The sequence below is a fragment of the Lipophrys pholis genome (assembly GCF_963383615.2).
Source record: "Lipophrys pholis genome assembly, chromosome: 8".
Classification (NCBI taxonomy): Eukaryota; Metazoa; Chordata; class Actinopteri; order Blenniiformes; family Blenniidae; genus Lipophrys; species Lipophrys pholis.
In genome coordinates, this window is record NC_137630.1 from 33,382,240 (window position 1) to 33,398,619 (window position 16,380).

At 40.0% G+C, this 16,380-nt stretch overlaps 1 protein-coding gene across 1 annotated transcript; it reads left to right on the top strand.

Moving 5' to 3' along the window:
- Positions 1 to 3,087: 3,087 nt before the first annotated feature.
- pmelb (premelanosome protein b) lies at positions 3,088 to 15,129 on the top strand. Its single transcript, XM_080470232.1, has 12 exons — positions 3,088 to 3,355; positions 6,990 to 7,085; positions 7,168 to 7,314; positions 8,261 to 8,389; positions 9,286 to 9,447; positions 9,736 to 10,068; positions 10,161 to 10,388; positions 10,973 to 11,107; positions 11,199 to 11,301; positions 11,901 to 12,106; positions 12,224 to 12,314; positions 13,479 to 15,129. The coding sequence occupies exons 1-12, from the start codon at positions 3,298 to 3,300 to the stop codon at positions 13,639 to 13,641; spliced, it is 1,851 nt and encodes a 616-aa protein (XP_080326358.1). The 5' UTR covers positions 3,088 to 3,297; the 3' UTR covers positions 13,642 to 15,129.
- The last annotated feature ends 1,251 nt before the right edge of the window (positions 15,130 to 16,380 follow it).

A 16,380-nucleotide genomic window follows, 5' to 3' on the forward strand; every position in this document is an offset into this window, starting at 1 on the left:
AAAACCCATCATGGTGCACTTCCAGCAGCGACAGCTACAGACACACAGCTCCTTTTAGCTTTTTAGAATAATGTGAATTTGATTGCCTCATCAGCAGCAGCAACATGAATTTGGAATAAATCCATACATAGTCAGGAATAAATACAGAGGTAACCCAAAAGTCCCTCAGGTGACTTTTGGCAGAGCTTTAAATAAGCTTTAAATAAGCACGCGCTTACAAGATCTCCCCAAATTAGTAACCCCATAACCCGGGATGGTGCCCTGCTTCAAAGCAATCATTGAATGATTTTTACACATTCTTTAAAGATGTCTCAAAAGGGTTAGGAGATACTTTGTTGGTCTCCTTGGGGAAATTCTTTCTCTCATTTGACTCTTATCATTGACAGTTAGCCTCAGCTACAGTCATACCTTCTTGGCTGTAGGACTCAAACCAGCAACCCTCCTGTCATAACTCTTTGAAACTGTCGGCCAGCACAGGGAACAATTAAACTCTTCCGGATTTCCATCAAAAGCAACAAAATCTTATTTTCAAGGTCCTTCATGATGCTCTTGCCTCATTTACTTTTTCATCATGATGTTTATTTGTAGCCACTGAGGCTCACTTGGTAATTATTTGGGACGTCCCGATCACACATTTTGGCCCCGATACCGATCCAATTTTTCAGAATTGAGTATCGGCTGATACCGATACTTACATTACTATTGCAAATATACTATTTCTGGCGCAACTAAGATGTCTGAAGCTAAAAGCAGTACTGGCAGAAGCTTTGTTCAGCTAGAACTTATTGTAAAACTCACTTATTGAATCAAAATTCTTCTCAGAACGACTTAAGAATGTATTTAAACTTTATTCAGTCACAACAACAAAAACCCAGTTACACTCTGCAGTCTTGTTTCACTTATTTATGTTAACTTAAACAACTTCACCTCAATTTTGTGGCAAATAAAAAAAAATAGACAATGAAACCCAGTGAATCAGTTTGACTAACATATAAAGTAGGGACGTCCCGATCAGATCGGTAGATATCGGATCGGGGCCGATATTGGTGATTTGAAATCGGCATGTCCAGCCCATCACCCCGCCAATCTAAAAAAAAAAAAAAAACAAAATAAAAACTTTTTAGCGTCAGCTGCTATAAAAAACTACTACATAAACAGTATTCAGAAGAACCCAGTTCCACTTCAAACTGTCTTTGACTTGTTGGGTTGAAAATAAGTCCTAACAAAAGTGCAAATACAATAATAAAAATAGATAAATAAATCTTAAACATAAAAGCTCTCAGGCTCTAATGTAACTTCTATGTGTATTAAATTCCAGTTTACCTTAAAGCAGTATGAGAGGTTTGACCTGAATGTCACTAAACATTTACATTTCAATGTGAAGTATAAACACTTCATTCCACTTCAAAGTGGTAAAACCTGTTTGACAAAAGTATTCTGAACATAGTTCTCTCAAAAACTTATTCAGAATATCATCTTTTTTCTCCCAAAAAACTTTCGTCCACACCTCACTAATAAACACGGCCCCACACGAGGTTTCAGGGCATGTAGTACACATCCCAGGCCTTTAGGGGCGCTGTGACTCACCAAACACAACAAAAACGCAGAAGAAGACAGACCACATAGAAATTTAGAAGTAGACTTCTGCACATAAACACATAAACCATCCATCCATCCATCCATCCATCCATCCATCCATCCATCCATCCATCCATCCATCCATCCATCCATCCATCCATCCATCCATCCATCCATCCATCCATCCATCCATCCATTGTCCTCCTCTTACCCGGGACCGGGTCGTGGAGGCAGCAGTCTAAGCAAGGAAGCCCAGACTTCCCTCGCCCCAGACACGTCTTCTAGCTCTTCTGTTGGGACCCCAAGTTGTTCCCAGGCCAGCCGAGAGACATAGTCCCTCCAGAGTGTCCTAGGTCTGCCCCGAGGCCTCCTACCGGAGGGACATGCCCGGAACACCTCCCTAGAGAGGCGTCCGGGGGGCATCCCAAACAGATGCCCGAGCCTCAGCTGGCTCCTCTGGATGTGGAGGAGCAGCGGCTCTACGAGTTCCTCCCTGGTGACGGAGCTCCTCACCCTATCTCTAAGGGTGCGCCCTGCCACCCTACGGAGGAAACTCATTTCAGCCGCTTGTATCCAGGATCTCCTTCTTTCAGTCATGACCCAAAGCTCATGACCATAGGTGAGGGGAGGAAGGAAGATCTACTGGCTCATGACCATAGGTGAGGGGAGGAAGGAAGATCAACTGGCTCATGACCATAGGTGAGGGGAGGAAGGAAGATCTACTGGCTCATGACCATAGGTGAGGGGAGGAAGGAAGATCTACTGGCTCATGACCATAGGTGAGGGGAGGAAGGAAGATCTACTGGCTCATGACCATAGGTGAGGGGAGGAAGGAAGATCTACTGGCTCATGACCATAGGTGAGGGGAGGAAGGAAGATCTACTGGCTCATGACCATAGGTGAGGGGAGGAAGGAAGATCTACTGGCTCATGACCATAGGTGAGGGGAGGAAGGAAGATCTACTGGCTCATGACCATAGGTGAGGGGAGGAAGGAAGATCTACTGGCTCATGACCATAGGTGAGGGGAGGAAGGAAGATCTACTGGCTCATGACCATAGGTGAGGGGAGGAAGGAAGATCGACCGGTAAATCCAGAGCCTCGCCTTTTGGCTCAGCTCCTTCTTCACCACGACGGACCGATACAGCGACCGCATAACTGCAGACGCTGCACCGATCCACCTGTCGATCTCACGCTCCATCTTCCCCCCACTCCTGAACAAGACCCCGAGATACTTGAACTCCTCCACTTGGGACAAGGGTTCTCCACCCACCTGAAGGGGGCAAGCCACCTTTTTCTGGTGGAGAACCATGGCCTCGGATTTAGAGGTGCTGATCCTCATCTCAGTTGCTTCACACTCGGCTGCGAACCGTGCCAGTGCACGCTGAAGGTCCAGGTTTGATGAAGCCACCAGGACCACATCACCCCTAACCCTAACCCTGGACTGCATATTCCCGGAGCACCCCCCCCCCCCCCCCCCCCTTCATAAAGCCTGTTTTCCTGCTGCCAGCACCTCTACAGGGAGATTCTATTCAGGAGGAGCAGGAGGAGGAGCAGGAGGAGGAGCAGGAGAGGTCTATAGATCATCATGAGGAAGGAGGCGTCTCTTTGCCGCTGATGTGAGGTCAAAGGTCAAATCTCAGAGACTTCATAAAGCCTGTTTTCCTGCTGCCAGCACCTCTCCAGGGAGATTCTATTCAGGAGGAGGAGGCTCACCGACCATGCAGATCTTTGCTTTACTGATGGTGCTGTTGGCAGCTGCTTCACAATCTGTGGCGAGTGAGTAGAAAAATATGATTCTTTATATGAAGTGCTATTGAAGACAAAGATGAAAGCGCTGACAGGATGAAGTCATGAATTACAATACTACATTGTAATTTGGTATGCCTTCTAAAGTTTGAGCTTCAAGATTACAACTTCACTTTCAAACATATGTGTATATTTATAGTTTACGTCCATGTTCATTTTGAGTTTTCTTCAAAATTAAAAGTTTAGATTTTTAACAGTTGAAATAGTTCAGTTTGTTGTTTAAACTTCACCAGTATTTCGGCATTCAATTTCTTTTGTCAGATGCAATATCTTGCTCTCCTCATTTTCCGCATAAGTGTCAATTTATGATTAATGATCAAACTTGGATTATACTCAAAGTCCTGCAGGATCTTCTAATTAAAAGTCAAACAATTGAAAGTTTTTGTATATAAAAAAGAAAAAAATAATTTGATGGAAGGAGCACAGGTGAAACCTTGAGCTTCAGTTGCTTTATACTCGTGGTTCTAGACTAAAGAATTACTGACTGAAAGAAACTGATCCTACCAGACAACTAAACTATGACTGAAAACATTTACCACAAGGACTGATGGACATGAAAGAACTTTATATATTTTACCACAAAATAAACTCAGTAATACAGTAATTTGGAGAAATTTCAGTTGATACCTGATTCAAATATACTTAAAATAAGCATCACCCTACCTTTACCTGTGAGACCATTAATACAGTGGGCCTACATTAATGATTAGAAATGAGGATGGGGATGCATGTAGTCTATAAGCTCTGGTTTTTTTTCCACATTACATGACCCGCTTTACTCAACCATGCATGGATATGAAAGACATAGTTTGACCCTAAAAGAGCCTAGCTCTCAGATTTCAACATAATTCATTCATTTCTCAGTCTGTCCCAGAAACAAAGCAGAATCATGCATGTAAGGGTTCTTCACTGAGGGGAGCAAGTTGTGTTTTATTGGTTTATGTTTGTTTATTGCACTATTTGCAGAGAGATGTGATTGTAAACTTAAAATATGAACATTGTGAAATACATATTACTGAGAAAAAGTTCCCGAAAGTATGTGTCCTGTGATACTGTTGATCTGTGATATAATCATGCTCACACTCAGCTGAGCATCACATGAGAGGGATTAAGAGCAGACGGCCTCTTTTGGATCCGAAGTGGACACTATAAGCCTCATTCAGACTAAATATAAATAACATAAATATATGACACATTTTTTATCCCATATTTTAATAAAATGCTATCTAGAAATATGAAAAGCAGAAAATAAGTTATCAAATTAGATTCTGAATAAAAATGTCACTTATCACAATATTTACATAGTGGGGGAGTTTGTAAAAAGATAAGATAGAGATAGACCATAAATAGTTCATTCTAATGTATTCTGGACTATAAATACTACATTGTGACGTGTAGATTTTACTTCTCAACAGTAAAATATTTCCCTTTCTCCTTGACATTTTGCTGATGCATCCAATATCCTTTCTTGCTTTGTTAAAAAGTTGTCTTTTTTTCTTTTACAGCAATAGCTTCTTTTCATTGGTGAGGGTTTCCACCTGTACCTGTACCTGTACCTGTACCTGTACCTGTACCTGTACCTGTACCTGTACCTGTACCTGTACCTGTCTCCCCTCACTCCAAACTTCACTACATGTCCTTGTTTCTTGCCCCTGTAGATTCACGTTGCTTCTCTCTGCACCCTAACCTGAGTAGCTGGAGACTCTGAACAGTTAAATAGTTTCTATTGTCCTCTCATTATTAGATCTTATTTGTTCTCTGCAGGCCTCCTATAGCTCAGTCCAACATTTTATAATGTCACAGTCACACTGAATTAAACTGCTAAGGGAACCAGCGTGATTGATGTGAAAATGTTGATTTTTATATAAGTATTAACAAAGAATATTTTATTCTTCAATGAAAGCATGAATGATGTGGAGTTATTCAAACATGCGTCAACACTTTGGAAATGAAAGATTAGATAGATCATAGATCTATAGAATTAGTCCACCTGTGTGGATTCCACAGATAGAATTCCTGAGCATTTTGGAAAGGAAATTCCTCCAAATTCCTCCCCTCTCCTTCAGCATTTGAACGCATCAGGATGAGTCAGAATTACAATCCAATCAGAGGCTGCCTTTCAAAAGGTATAGACCACATGGTATCAATTGTCCAATCACGTTGCTCATTACTGGGCGTAATACAAACAGGAAGTCAGTTGCGAGTTGTTTACTCGAGACGATAATTTACTATATTTTGGTGAAAAAAGATGAATTCAAGCAAAATTAGACAGTGACAAGTAGTGATGGACATTACACACATATTTTAGAGGATTTCAGCAACACGTCCGCTATTTTTTCGTTCGTCTTTTCCCAAAAATTGACCATCCAAAGGACGGCTGGACATCTGGCTGCCTAAAACCGGTGAACGGACAACTCGTTCATGGACAACTCGTCCACGACCATTTTTTTTCAGCATTCTTGATTTGAAGGATGAGGGTTACGTATAACTGACACAAAAACATAAACATTGGCAGCCTCCCAGAGCAAGGCAAGGCAAGGCAAGGCAAGGCAAGGCAAGGCAAGGCAAGGCAAGGCAAGGCAAGGCAAGGCAAGGCAAGGCAAGGCAAATGTATTTGTAGAGCACCATTCAAACACAAGGCAACTCACAGAGCTTTACAAAGAAATAAAATAAAATAAAGAAATACAGAATAAAGAAATACATCAAAACTTTAGAAGAAACGAAAGACATACATAAAAACAAATAATGAAGAAAAGTATAATAAATAAGATAAGAGATTTATTAAGATTAGTTTAATAGATAAGTAAAATCTATTGTTTATTCTACATCCTGTACATCTCGGAATGTTTTAAGTCCTGATTTAAAAGAAGTGAGTGTGTCAGCAGTCTTCAGGTGTTCAGGAAGTTTGTTCCACAGGTGAGGAGGTAGGAACTAAAAGCTGCTCCACCTTGATTCTTCTGACTGTAGGAACAGTGAGTCAACCTCTTCCTGATGACCTCAGAGGTCTGGAGCTTTGATCTTCTACAAGTCAATCTGAGATGATTTAGGCCGAGACCCTTCAAAGCTTTCTAGAGCGGAAGGACATTCTGAAGTCCTTTGATACACAGGCAGCCAGTGGAGAGGGTGGAGCAGGGGGGATGAGCTCCACCCTGAGTGTGGTGGGGGAATGTGCTCCACCCTCTTTGTGTTGGTGTAATTTGCTCCACCCTTTTTGTGTTGGTGAGAACTCTGGCTGCAGCGTTCTGGATCAGCTACAGTTGTCTGACAGATTTTTTACTGAGGCCTGTAAACACACCGTTACAATACTAAATATATATGAACATATACTAGATAAATGAAACATACATAAAATATCAATTAGAAATGATAAGTAAAACTACATTGTACAGGGTTTATTTTCCCCCCAAAATTCTGAAATCTCATCAGTGGACGAGTTGTCCACTGAGGGTGGTGTCCGTGGACGAGTTATCCTACAATCTTCCATGCACATCACTAATAATCAAATGAGGTTTTCATTTGGCTTAATAATTGATCCAAAACAATTGTCTGGAGGCCTATTTGCACTATAATATTTTATTCACTTATATATGTTTGAATATTTTAGAACCTAAAAATCGATTCACTCGCTACCCATCATGGAACACTAAGATGTACCCTATCTGGAAGGATGGAGACCAGCGATACAAAGATTCTTGGAAAGGTATCAATCCTGATTTAATACAAACTGCATAATTTTTCTCAGTGGCAACCAGCAGTGTGAAATCTGTTACGTGTGGCTGCAGGTGGAAAAGTGACTTTCAATGTGGGGAATGATTCCCCGACGTTGACTGGTGCCAAAGTGACCTTCACCATTGACCTGGAGTTTCCCCACAACCAAAAGGTGCAGCCTGATGGAGAGGTGATCTGGGCTGAAGATTGCACAGTCAATGGTAATACATGTTTTACCATTCACCACATGATGCCTTTCTCAAGGCAGCCAGACTTTATTATCCAGAGTATAGAGACAGTTTCATGTGGAATCAACCCATTAAAACCAAACATGAGAAATAATCTATTGTAACATAAAACAATCTTAAAGAACAACAAAATAAACCCAAAGAATTTAAATTTACCACAAGGAACGCAAAATGAGAGCAGAGTAATACAAGGAAGTACATGAAGACACATCATGAATGAAAAGAAAGATTTAAAGTATAAGAACAAGAAATATGCACTGACATTTTATCTATTTATTTATTTATTTAATTAATTTCATTTGATCAAATAATTTTGCACATCGGCGCCATGCAAAGTGGCCGCCTGCTACAGCAGTGCATGCTGGTGGCACAGCCAGCATTCTGTATAGACACAATGAGCTGATTGCTCTGAGGAGCCCGGCCTTTTGGGCTGGAGAGAAGCCCTCAATACTGAAGGAGTTAAGAAGGAAGGCGAGGCTGCAGTTCTGATAGAAACAACAACAACAACAACACTATTGAATCAATAAAGAGCCAGAAAAAATAACATGAAGGGACAAAAACATAAAAACACCCAAAAGAGACAAGTATGATGTTCAAGGTTAAAAAAAAGAAAAGTTCATGAAATAGACAGAAATAACCACAAACAGACATGATCATCATGCTAAAGCAACTATTTACCATCTAGACATATTCAATACATACACTTTAACTCAAAGAAGTTGATTTAAAACTACTGCTTTTTACATTGCACATTAAATTAGCAGCTACGATTCGCATCCATTAACTCGCCATTTTACACTTTGGCTATCTGGCTGTGAGGATAAAATTGTTGTGACTTTATGAGTTTTACAAATCATTAGTTGTCATTTAAATGTCCCATTTTTTCTCATGCTGAATGATACTCTAATTGTTTTTGCAGGAACAAAGTACCGTGAGGCTGAGGCAGTTTACTCCACAACGGACATAGACTGGGAGGCAGTTTTTCCTGATGGGACATCAATTAAAAAGGACAAGAAGCCAGCCTATGTGTTCGTCTGGAAGACCTGGGGTAAGTGGAGATGTCTGAATATTGCTCATATTGTTGTTGGAGCAATAAGCCCTTACCAAGCAAGCAGGTTAAAGACAAACACAAGCAGGATATATGATGTCCCTGCCAGTGAGGGATTGCTCCTACTTTATTTTAAAAGAAATAAATGTCTTTTAAAATGTAAATTAAGTGCTGTTAGTGAGTATTGTCTATTGTCGAACTGAAATGTACTGGGTGCTATTCTTTGTTACTCCATACTCCGTCACAATGTCAATCAAATATCAATTTTTTTTTATATAGATATCACATCTTTTTTGTTTTACAGTTATTTTTTCAAAAATGTACACTGCACAAAGAAAATAATTGGACCAACTTAAATGAATAAATATATGTCAGTGTAAATACGGCAGCTTTGTCATTAGCAATGACCTGAAATCATGATTCAGTTTGTGTCAAAGTTGTCCGAAGGTATATTATTTTAAACATAAAAGCAGTAGAAAATAAGAAAATGCAAAAAATAAATAAATCATAAAGCACAATTGTCTTAATGTAAACACAATGAATTTTATTTTAATCTGTGATTTTAGAAGAACAAGATGTCTTGGCATTCTACCGTTATTGAGGTAACTTGACAATTCCTAAATTCATGACCTTCTTGAGCTTCAGGATGGATAATTGTTACCATCAGCTGCTTTCATGCTTTCACTGCAACTCTGAATAGTGTTTATGGAAGCTAAACCAAGGAAAGAATTAATTTGAAAAATGCCAGGAGAAGAAAGTTCTGATATTTACTTTGATGTGAAATGAGTGAAAATCAATCTACATCAACAAAGTAAGATGACTTTGTTACTTGCAACCTCAGCTGGACAGTGAACATTGTGTGTTATCTCAGCACACTCTGGATGATTGTTTGGCAGGTCAGTACTGGCAGGTGTCAGACGGTCCCTCCTCCTCTTTGACTATCAGTACAGATGACATCCCTCTGGGCTCCTACACCATGGACATCGTCATCTACCACTACAGGAGCAAAGAGAAATTCATTCCTCTGGGATACGCCTCCACACAGTTCTCCATCACAGGTAACTATCGTGGCTGCTCTATTAAATAGAGTTTTCCATCCATCCATCAGTCAATCACAGGATGAACACAGAGACCGACAATCACAACTTTTACCAGATTAGACAGACAGACAGACAGACAGACAGACAGACAGACAGACAGACAGACAGACAGACAGACAGACAGACAGACACACAGACAGACAGACAGACAGACAGACAGACAGACAGACAGACAGACAGACCTGTATTGTGGTATGTATGGTGTATGCTCAGATGGATTGTAAGATTAATCAACTTCTTTCTCAGATCAAATCCCTTTCGCCGTCTCTCTTGACCAAGTGAGCGATATTGTAGCCGGAGACTTGCGTTTCATCCAGAACAGGGCAATTGCCTTTACCATCACCCTGCACGACCCCAGCGAGTACCTCAGCAACGCCGACATCACCTTCAACTGGGACTTTGGAGATGAGAGTGGGGCCCTCATATCCAGAGAGCTGACTGTCACTCATACCTACATCAGCTCTGGCTCCTTCAAGCCTCAGGTGGTGATCCAGGCCGTCATTCCAGATAAGGCCTGTGACCCACCCTCTAATGCCCCGACTAATGCCCCAGGCCCACCTGATGATCAGGGCACCACAGGTAAGAGGCACACCTTTGTGAGCACAAAATATCCATTGATGTCTTACTTTCCTTCACAGCTCATGAAATCGAACTGTGTTGTATGTCTGCAGTGAAAGCTCCTGCGCTAGCATCTGCTGTTTCCCTGCTGATTTCCAGCAAGTCAGTGCCTCTGAATGTGAACATGGTGCCTTCAGACACAGAGGAAGACAACACTGAGGATGAGGCCTCCTCTGCCACTAACACCCAACCGTCCCAGGAAACACCCAGAGTGGAAAAGACACCATCCTCTATCAACCAGCTGCCAGATGACCCTGAGAGGATCAACTGGTTGGCTGCAGGTAAACTTCTTTTACATATTTATGTTGATTTTTTTCTCAAAAATTAATTCTTTAAGCTTGACTGGATGTAATATTCTAGAATAACAACATTGAGTCCTGTTTGGACAGTTACCTGGATGAGCCATGAACTCAGCTGAATTGTAAATGTGATGTGAATGTGCTACAGTGCAATGCCTCTTCAGAAAACAAGCAGGGAAAGTTTGTCCCCAGTTTCATAATATAAAAAACAACAACTTCAGGTTAAATTGTTTATCTGGGACAGTGGTTCCAAACATTTTTCCTGAGGGACCCCCACATTTCAATGACGATAAACTTATGCAAAAGACGCATACACCTCTAATTTCTTTAGCTTTGGGGGCAGTGGTGGCCCAGTGGTTAAAGAAGTGACCCTTGTTTGTATGAGCTTGTGGGAGGTTTGTCCATTTTCGATGGACCAAGATGCCTATCAAGGCTGTCTTTCAGTTCTGGGTAGAGGGACAAGAAAATACAAGCTCCACATACAAATGCCTCAGCCGACAAATCTTCATTCTGTGAATCAACAGTGCTTACCACTGCCACTGTAAAACTTGTCTGTTTGTTTACAGTGGATGCAAAGCCAACGGTGACCCTGACAGGGCGAGCTGCAGCTGTTGTAGCAAAGAGGAACGCTGATGATCAGCCCACCGATGATTGTGTGATTTATCGATATGGCTCCTTCTGCACTGTCATTGAAGTATTTGGTAAGTTTCTAATGGTGCTGTGTAACCTAAACAATAATCAGATAATGCAATGACTGTCAATGATGCTTCATTGGGCTTATTTTGTTTTCAGAGGGCATTGAAAAAGTAGAGATAGTTCAAATAGACAACACTCTGATAGCAGCGGCTGGAAGGGACAAAAATATCTTGGATATCACCGTGACCTGCCAGGGAAGGTAATGCGTCTCCTCTACACCATAAATGGGTGGCACAGTTGGTATAGCATATGGTTTTCCAACCTCAATATTGTGATTTGATCCTTTATCTTACTTCGTCCATTTATTAACAGTGGAAAAGACTTACGTCCCCAGTTTCTTGCTATGGTGTGCAAGCAGCTTGTGGTGCAGCCATCAGCATTGGCCTGAGTTAATACGATAGATCACGTAAAGTATGTATGAATTTACCAAGCTAGAAGTCAGACAATCCCCCTCACTGTCCACTTTTAAAACTAATCTTAAAATCCACTTTTATTCCTTGGCTTTTAACCATGTTTGAGACTCTGTCCCTGGTTTTATTGTTGCCAATCTATTGTTTGTTTATTGTATTTCACTGTTTTTACTCTTTACTCTTTACTGTACTTTTTTATTTAGTCTTTTATTGGAAAGCACTTTGGCCTCAGCCACAACTGTTTTAAAGTGCTGTATAAATAAAGCTGACTTGACTTGACTTGACTAGAACAATTTACTAATATCGGTTAAAGTCCATCTACCATATTAAATAATCCACGAACGAATGGTTTTTCGAAAATGCTGACTCTCTGCTCTTGTTTATGAAGCCTTCCAAAGGAGGTGTGCAGTGTGATTCTGGACACAGAGTGCTTGAGGCCGATTCACACAACGTGCAACATGGTGGAGCCCTCCAAAGAGTGCCAGCTGGTGCTCCGTCACTTCTTCAATGACTCTGGGGTCTACTGCATTAATGTTTCCATGGCCAATGATGTCAGTTTAGCTGTGACCAGCACCAAAGTCAACGTTGACATCAGTAAGCAGGACTGCCATGAAACGTCAAAAACCAGTCTGTAAATGGGTTTGGTCAGAGTGCGGTAAACAACACATTTGCACTTGGTCCTGGTTACTGAATGTGTGATCCTTGTTTCAGGTCCTGGCATGTTCTCCTCTGGTTTCATCGCCATGTTGTTGGGTGCCCTGGTGCTCGGTCTTGCATTAGGAATTGTGGCATATTCTTACAAGTAAGAATGATAACTTCGTAACGTTTGTTTACTTCCACATTTCTTCAGTGTTTTCCAAATTTCAGATGAAAAATTTACGACTTAAAAATTACCTAAGTAAGTAGTTGGGCTGAAGATTAAGATTGTGTTGCTAAGTGGCATTACTGGAATTTGTAGCATTGTGATCATACATGGCTGTTTTGTGAAGGAAAAACTATGAAATTACACTGTAAAAAAACCCAAACCAAACATAGAGCTGGTGCAGGACACATTATGTTTTTCCAAACATAAACACCATGAGTCTGTAAAAATCAGATAATAAACAATTTTTTGTAAATAATAATCAAAATTTTAGTGAATGTGATTGACAGTGTGAAGCGCATTGGGGACTGCTTACGCAGTGGAAAAGTGAAGCCCATTCCATGTTGATGGTTTATAGACAATATTTTGCAACATGCGTTTAACATTTTTCTAAAGCAAGAATAAAGTTAAATAGGGCAAACGTTGGGACAATTTCACATCATTATTCAACATGAATGGTCTACAATTGTACTTATGTACCGAGTTACACACCCTGTAAAATAAAACAAATAACTGTCCAAATAATTCTTAATAACATTATTTATTGGGTGGCAATTTGGAATCTGTATGTCGAAACTTGCAAAGAAATGCTTCTGTTTGATCAAAACGATTTTTTAGCTGCTTCCGATGATGCCAGCCACCTCTGGTAAAAGGCCAACACCATTAGTCTGTATGACACTTGAAAAAGATTACTCAATTCATTAGTTTAAGATTATAACAAGGGCCATTAGACAAAAAGAGAGATGACCAATGTCAACAAACAACAAACTCCTTGAAAAAAAAGTTATTTTTCCATTCATTTGAATTTCCGATAGTTGTACTTTAAAATGAAAGCAGGATTTTGAACTAACAAGTTACCAAGCCACTCATTTTATAGGATGGCTCTTTTTGTTAACTTAAAACCTTTTTAGAAGTGGCGTTGCAGGCAAATTCAAAACCATATAATATTTTTCACAAAACTAGTATGTTGTGCAAGATCTGTAAATGACTGCATGTTTGTTTTAATCCCAGATGAACAGGCCTTCCTTATTGATTAAATAACAAAGCTGTATCAAATACTTAACAAGTAGTGTGTCAGTATGCTGCTTGTGCTTGCCTCACCAGGCGCTTGAAATCCTACCGCCCTCTGAAGGAAGACCGTGTTGCATCTGCAGTCCAGCAGCCTGATGGGACTCGCAGCTGCTCTGGAGCCTCCTTGTTCTGGAGGTTCCTAAGCAGACGTGGAGCTGTGGATAACTGCCCTCTGCTGCAGGACAGGCTGCTGTGAACCGTCAGCCGCCTCACACAACCAAACACAAACCCAAGGAGTCATGATTTGTAACTTACAGATAAATGGGATTTTTTAAAATACTCTTTTTTACATATTGTTTTCAAATTAGAACTTTACAAATGTGTACTATTCAGAACATTTCCTGCACTGAATGGATAAACATGTTTTGAATTTTTGTTTTTTACTTAAGAGGGTAGAATTTGGTGGACGTTGTTACTTCAAAGCTTTAAAGAAATATACATTTTTATGTTTTTCCAATAAACATTGACTAAAACTATCGTTTTGCCAAGCTTCCTTTTACTTATGAACAGCTTAGTCACAAATATTCTAAATACATAGATGGTAAAATGTGAGATTGTCCACAATTTGAGATATACTTAATTCAGTCACACTGTACATGTTTTCCATACCAGCTTTTCTAACATTGCAAAAACTCACAACCTTACCAAGTATATTTTTGTAATTTCTAGTCAAAATATCTCATCACAGTCAATACAACACACAAACACCTAAAGAGTAACATTTCAGTGAGATATAGGATCTTGTTTTTAGACAGTAAATCTTGAATATCTGGTGAAGTGAAACAGTCTTGAAAAGCTCTTGTTCTGAGTTAAATCCCAGATGAAACAAAGCTGATTGTGCTTCACAAAGAGATTTACACATATTCTTCAAACAAAATTTCAGAGCCGACTGCTTAAAAAAACAGTCCTTTGACTCAAAGGGTATACAGATATATCTCACTGTAGAACCAAGTGCCTAAATCAGAGAATAAAACTACAGCAACTAATGCTGCATAGGTGTAATATATGCATCTGGAAATAGTTCTTTGAAATGTTTGAAATGTTGCTCTATTAAAACTGTTAGCCTTCAAATAGTTGAAAGAGCAATAATAAGTGAAAACCAATTTTTTATTACCTCTTAACAACTTCAGTAGCATTTGTGTGTAATCATTTTCTCCAAAAATGTAAGGATATTTAAGAAGGCCAGCTTCTGCACAGCTTACTGTTACATTTGTTTATCTATTTGTTTGTATTACCGTTACTAGATTCATCTTGAAAAAAAAATAACTCAAGTAATTTATCAATAACTGCATACTTTGCATGTAATTAGTCACTAAGAAAAGAAACTTTCACATTGTAATATTTGCTAGAATTCTCTTCTGAATATACAGATGCCTAGCTATGTTTTTTTCATGTAACTAAATTAGTTTCTTTGACATTACATTTGAATGCATCATGATGTAATTTAATTTCTTTCTATTGTATTTTGAGTATTTTATTGAGCTGGCTGTGAACGCCTGATGAAGTCATTTTATTTACTCTGATAGCATTTTACTGAGCTGAGCCTTTTCCACAGCAGATGGAAGATAAAACCAGTGTGAGTGGACTGAAACACTGTGTCTGTGCTTCCTACTGCTCTCATCCACTTGTCATCCAGGATGAGTGACTGAATTTAACAAAATTAAATCATTTCATCATTTATCGCAGTCAGAAGCCATCTGGCCATTTCTATTACTTCCAGTTTTTTTTTCTCTGCAGCTCTGGGCTCAGTCGGTAGAGAGCTTTACGGAAGAGTATTTAGGGCCACTGAAGGAAAAAAAATACGGAGGGTAAAAAAAACCAAAAAACAACCTTCATGCACTTCGGAAAAAGTCAAAAATCAAAGTTGAGATTTTTTTTTCCACGGAGAGACGTCTGTCCATCCCTCATCATTTGCCCGTAGATGTGAAATCACATTAAATCACTTAATTGTGACTATATAAGGTTGCCTACTGCTTATGGACACGTGATTTTACACAGGATTTCCTTGATTCATAGGAACACATTTAAATAAGCAGCCCGGGATCCGTGTCTTTGTCCTTCGTACTGGACCAACATCTGCAACGGAACAAGGCTGCAGACTGCTCTGTCTCTTCTAGTCCTGATACTGATCACCGCACTGTGTTTATGAGATCCATTCTGTTGTGAAACATCTTTTTACCACTTCATTAAACTGCCTGCGATGCATTTTGTAGAAGCAGTCACACATGTTGGCATGTGGATAGAAGGACCTTGTAAAATACCTTTTTTTTCTCTGTGAAAAAAAAAATCTCGACTTTGACTTTCGACTTTTTCTGAAGTGCATGAAGGTTTTGGGGCTTTTTTTTAACCTCTGAATTTCTTTTTCTTCAGTGGCCCTAATACTCTTCCATAGAGCTTGGCTTGCAATCGGAAGGTTGAGGGTTCAAGTTCACTTCTCACCGAGTTCGCTTGTCAAAGTGTTCTGGAGCAAGACACTGAACCCCAATTTGCTCCGATGGTTGTTCAGGAGCTGGGTCTATCTGCTAAACATCTATTGGTCATGGAATTATTTATCAGTGCTTGAAGCTCAGAAAATATTAATATAACTTGCTTAAAGTTATAGTGCTAGAGCAGAACGCTGCTGCAGGTTTACTAACCAGAACTGGAAGAAGAGAGCACATCTCCCCAGTCTTAGCATCCTTACACTGGCTTCACATCAAATCTAGAATAGAATTCAACATCCTTCTGATCACATCTAAAACTCTTCATCACCAGGCTCCGTCCTATATGGAGAAACTTCTAGAAGGGTCTCACCCTCCACGAGCCCTTGGCTCTGAGGATGCAGGACTGTTGGTAATCCCTAAAGTCCTTCAAAGTAAAAGAGGAGGCAGGAGTTTCAGCCATATGGCTCCTTTACTCTGGAATCAACTAGCAGCCTCGGTCCGAAGGGCCCACA

Excerpts from the sequence above, each read along its gene's own strand:
- pmelb (XM_080470232.1), top strand. The coding sequence starts at position 3,298 with ATGCAGATCTTTGCTTTACTGATGGTGCTGTTGGCAGCTGCTTCACAA. Across the intron at positions 3,356-6,989 it reads TGCTTCACAATCTGTGGCGA|AACCTAAAAATCGATTCACT; the intron begins GTGAGTAGAAAA and ends TGAATATTTTAG. Across the intron at positions 12,315-13,478 it reads ATTGTGGCATATTCTTACAA|GCGCTTGAAATCCTACCGCC; the intron begins GTAAGAATGATA and ends TTGCCTCACCAG.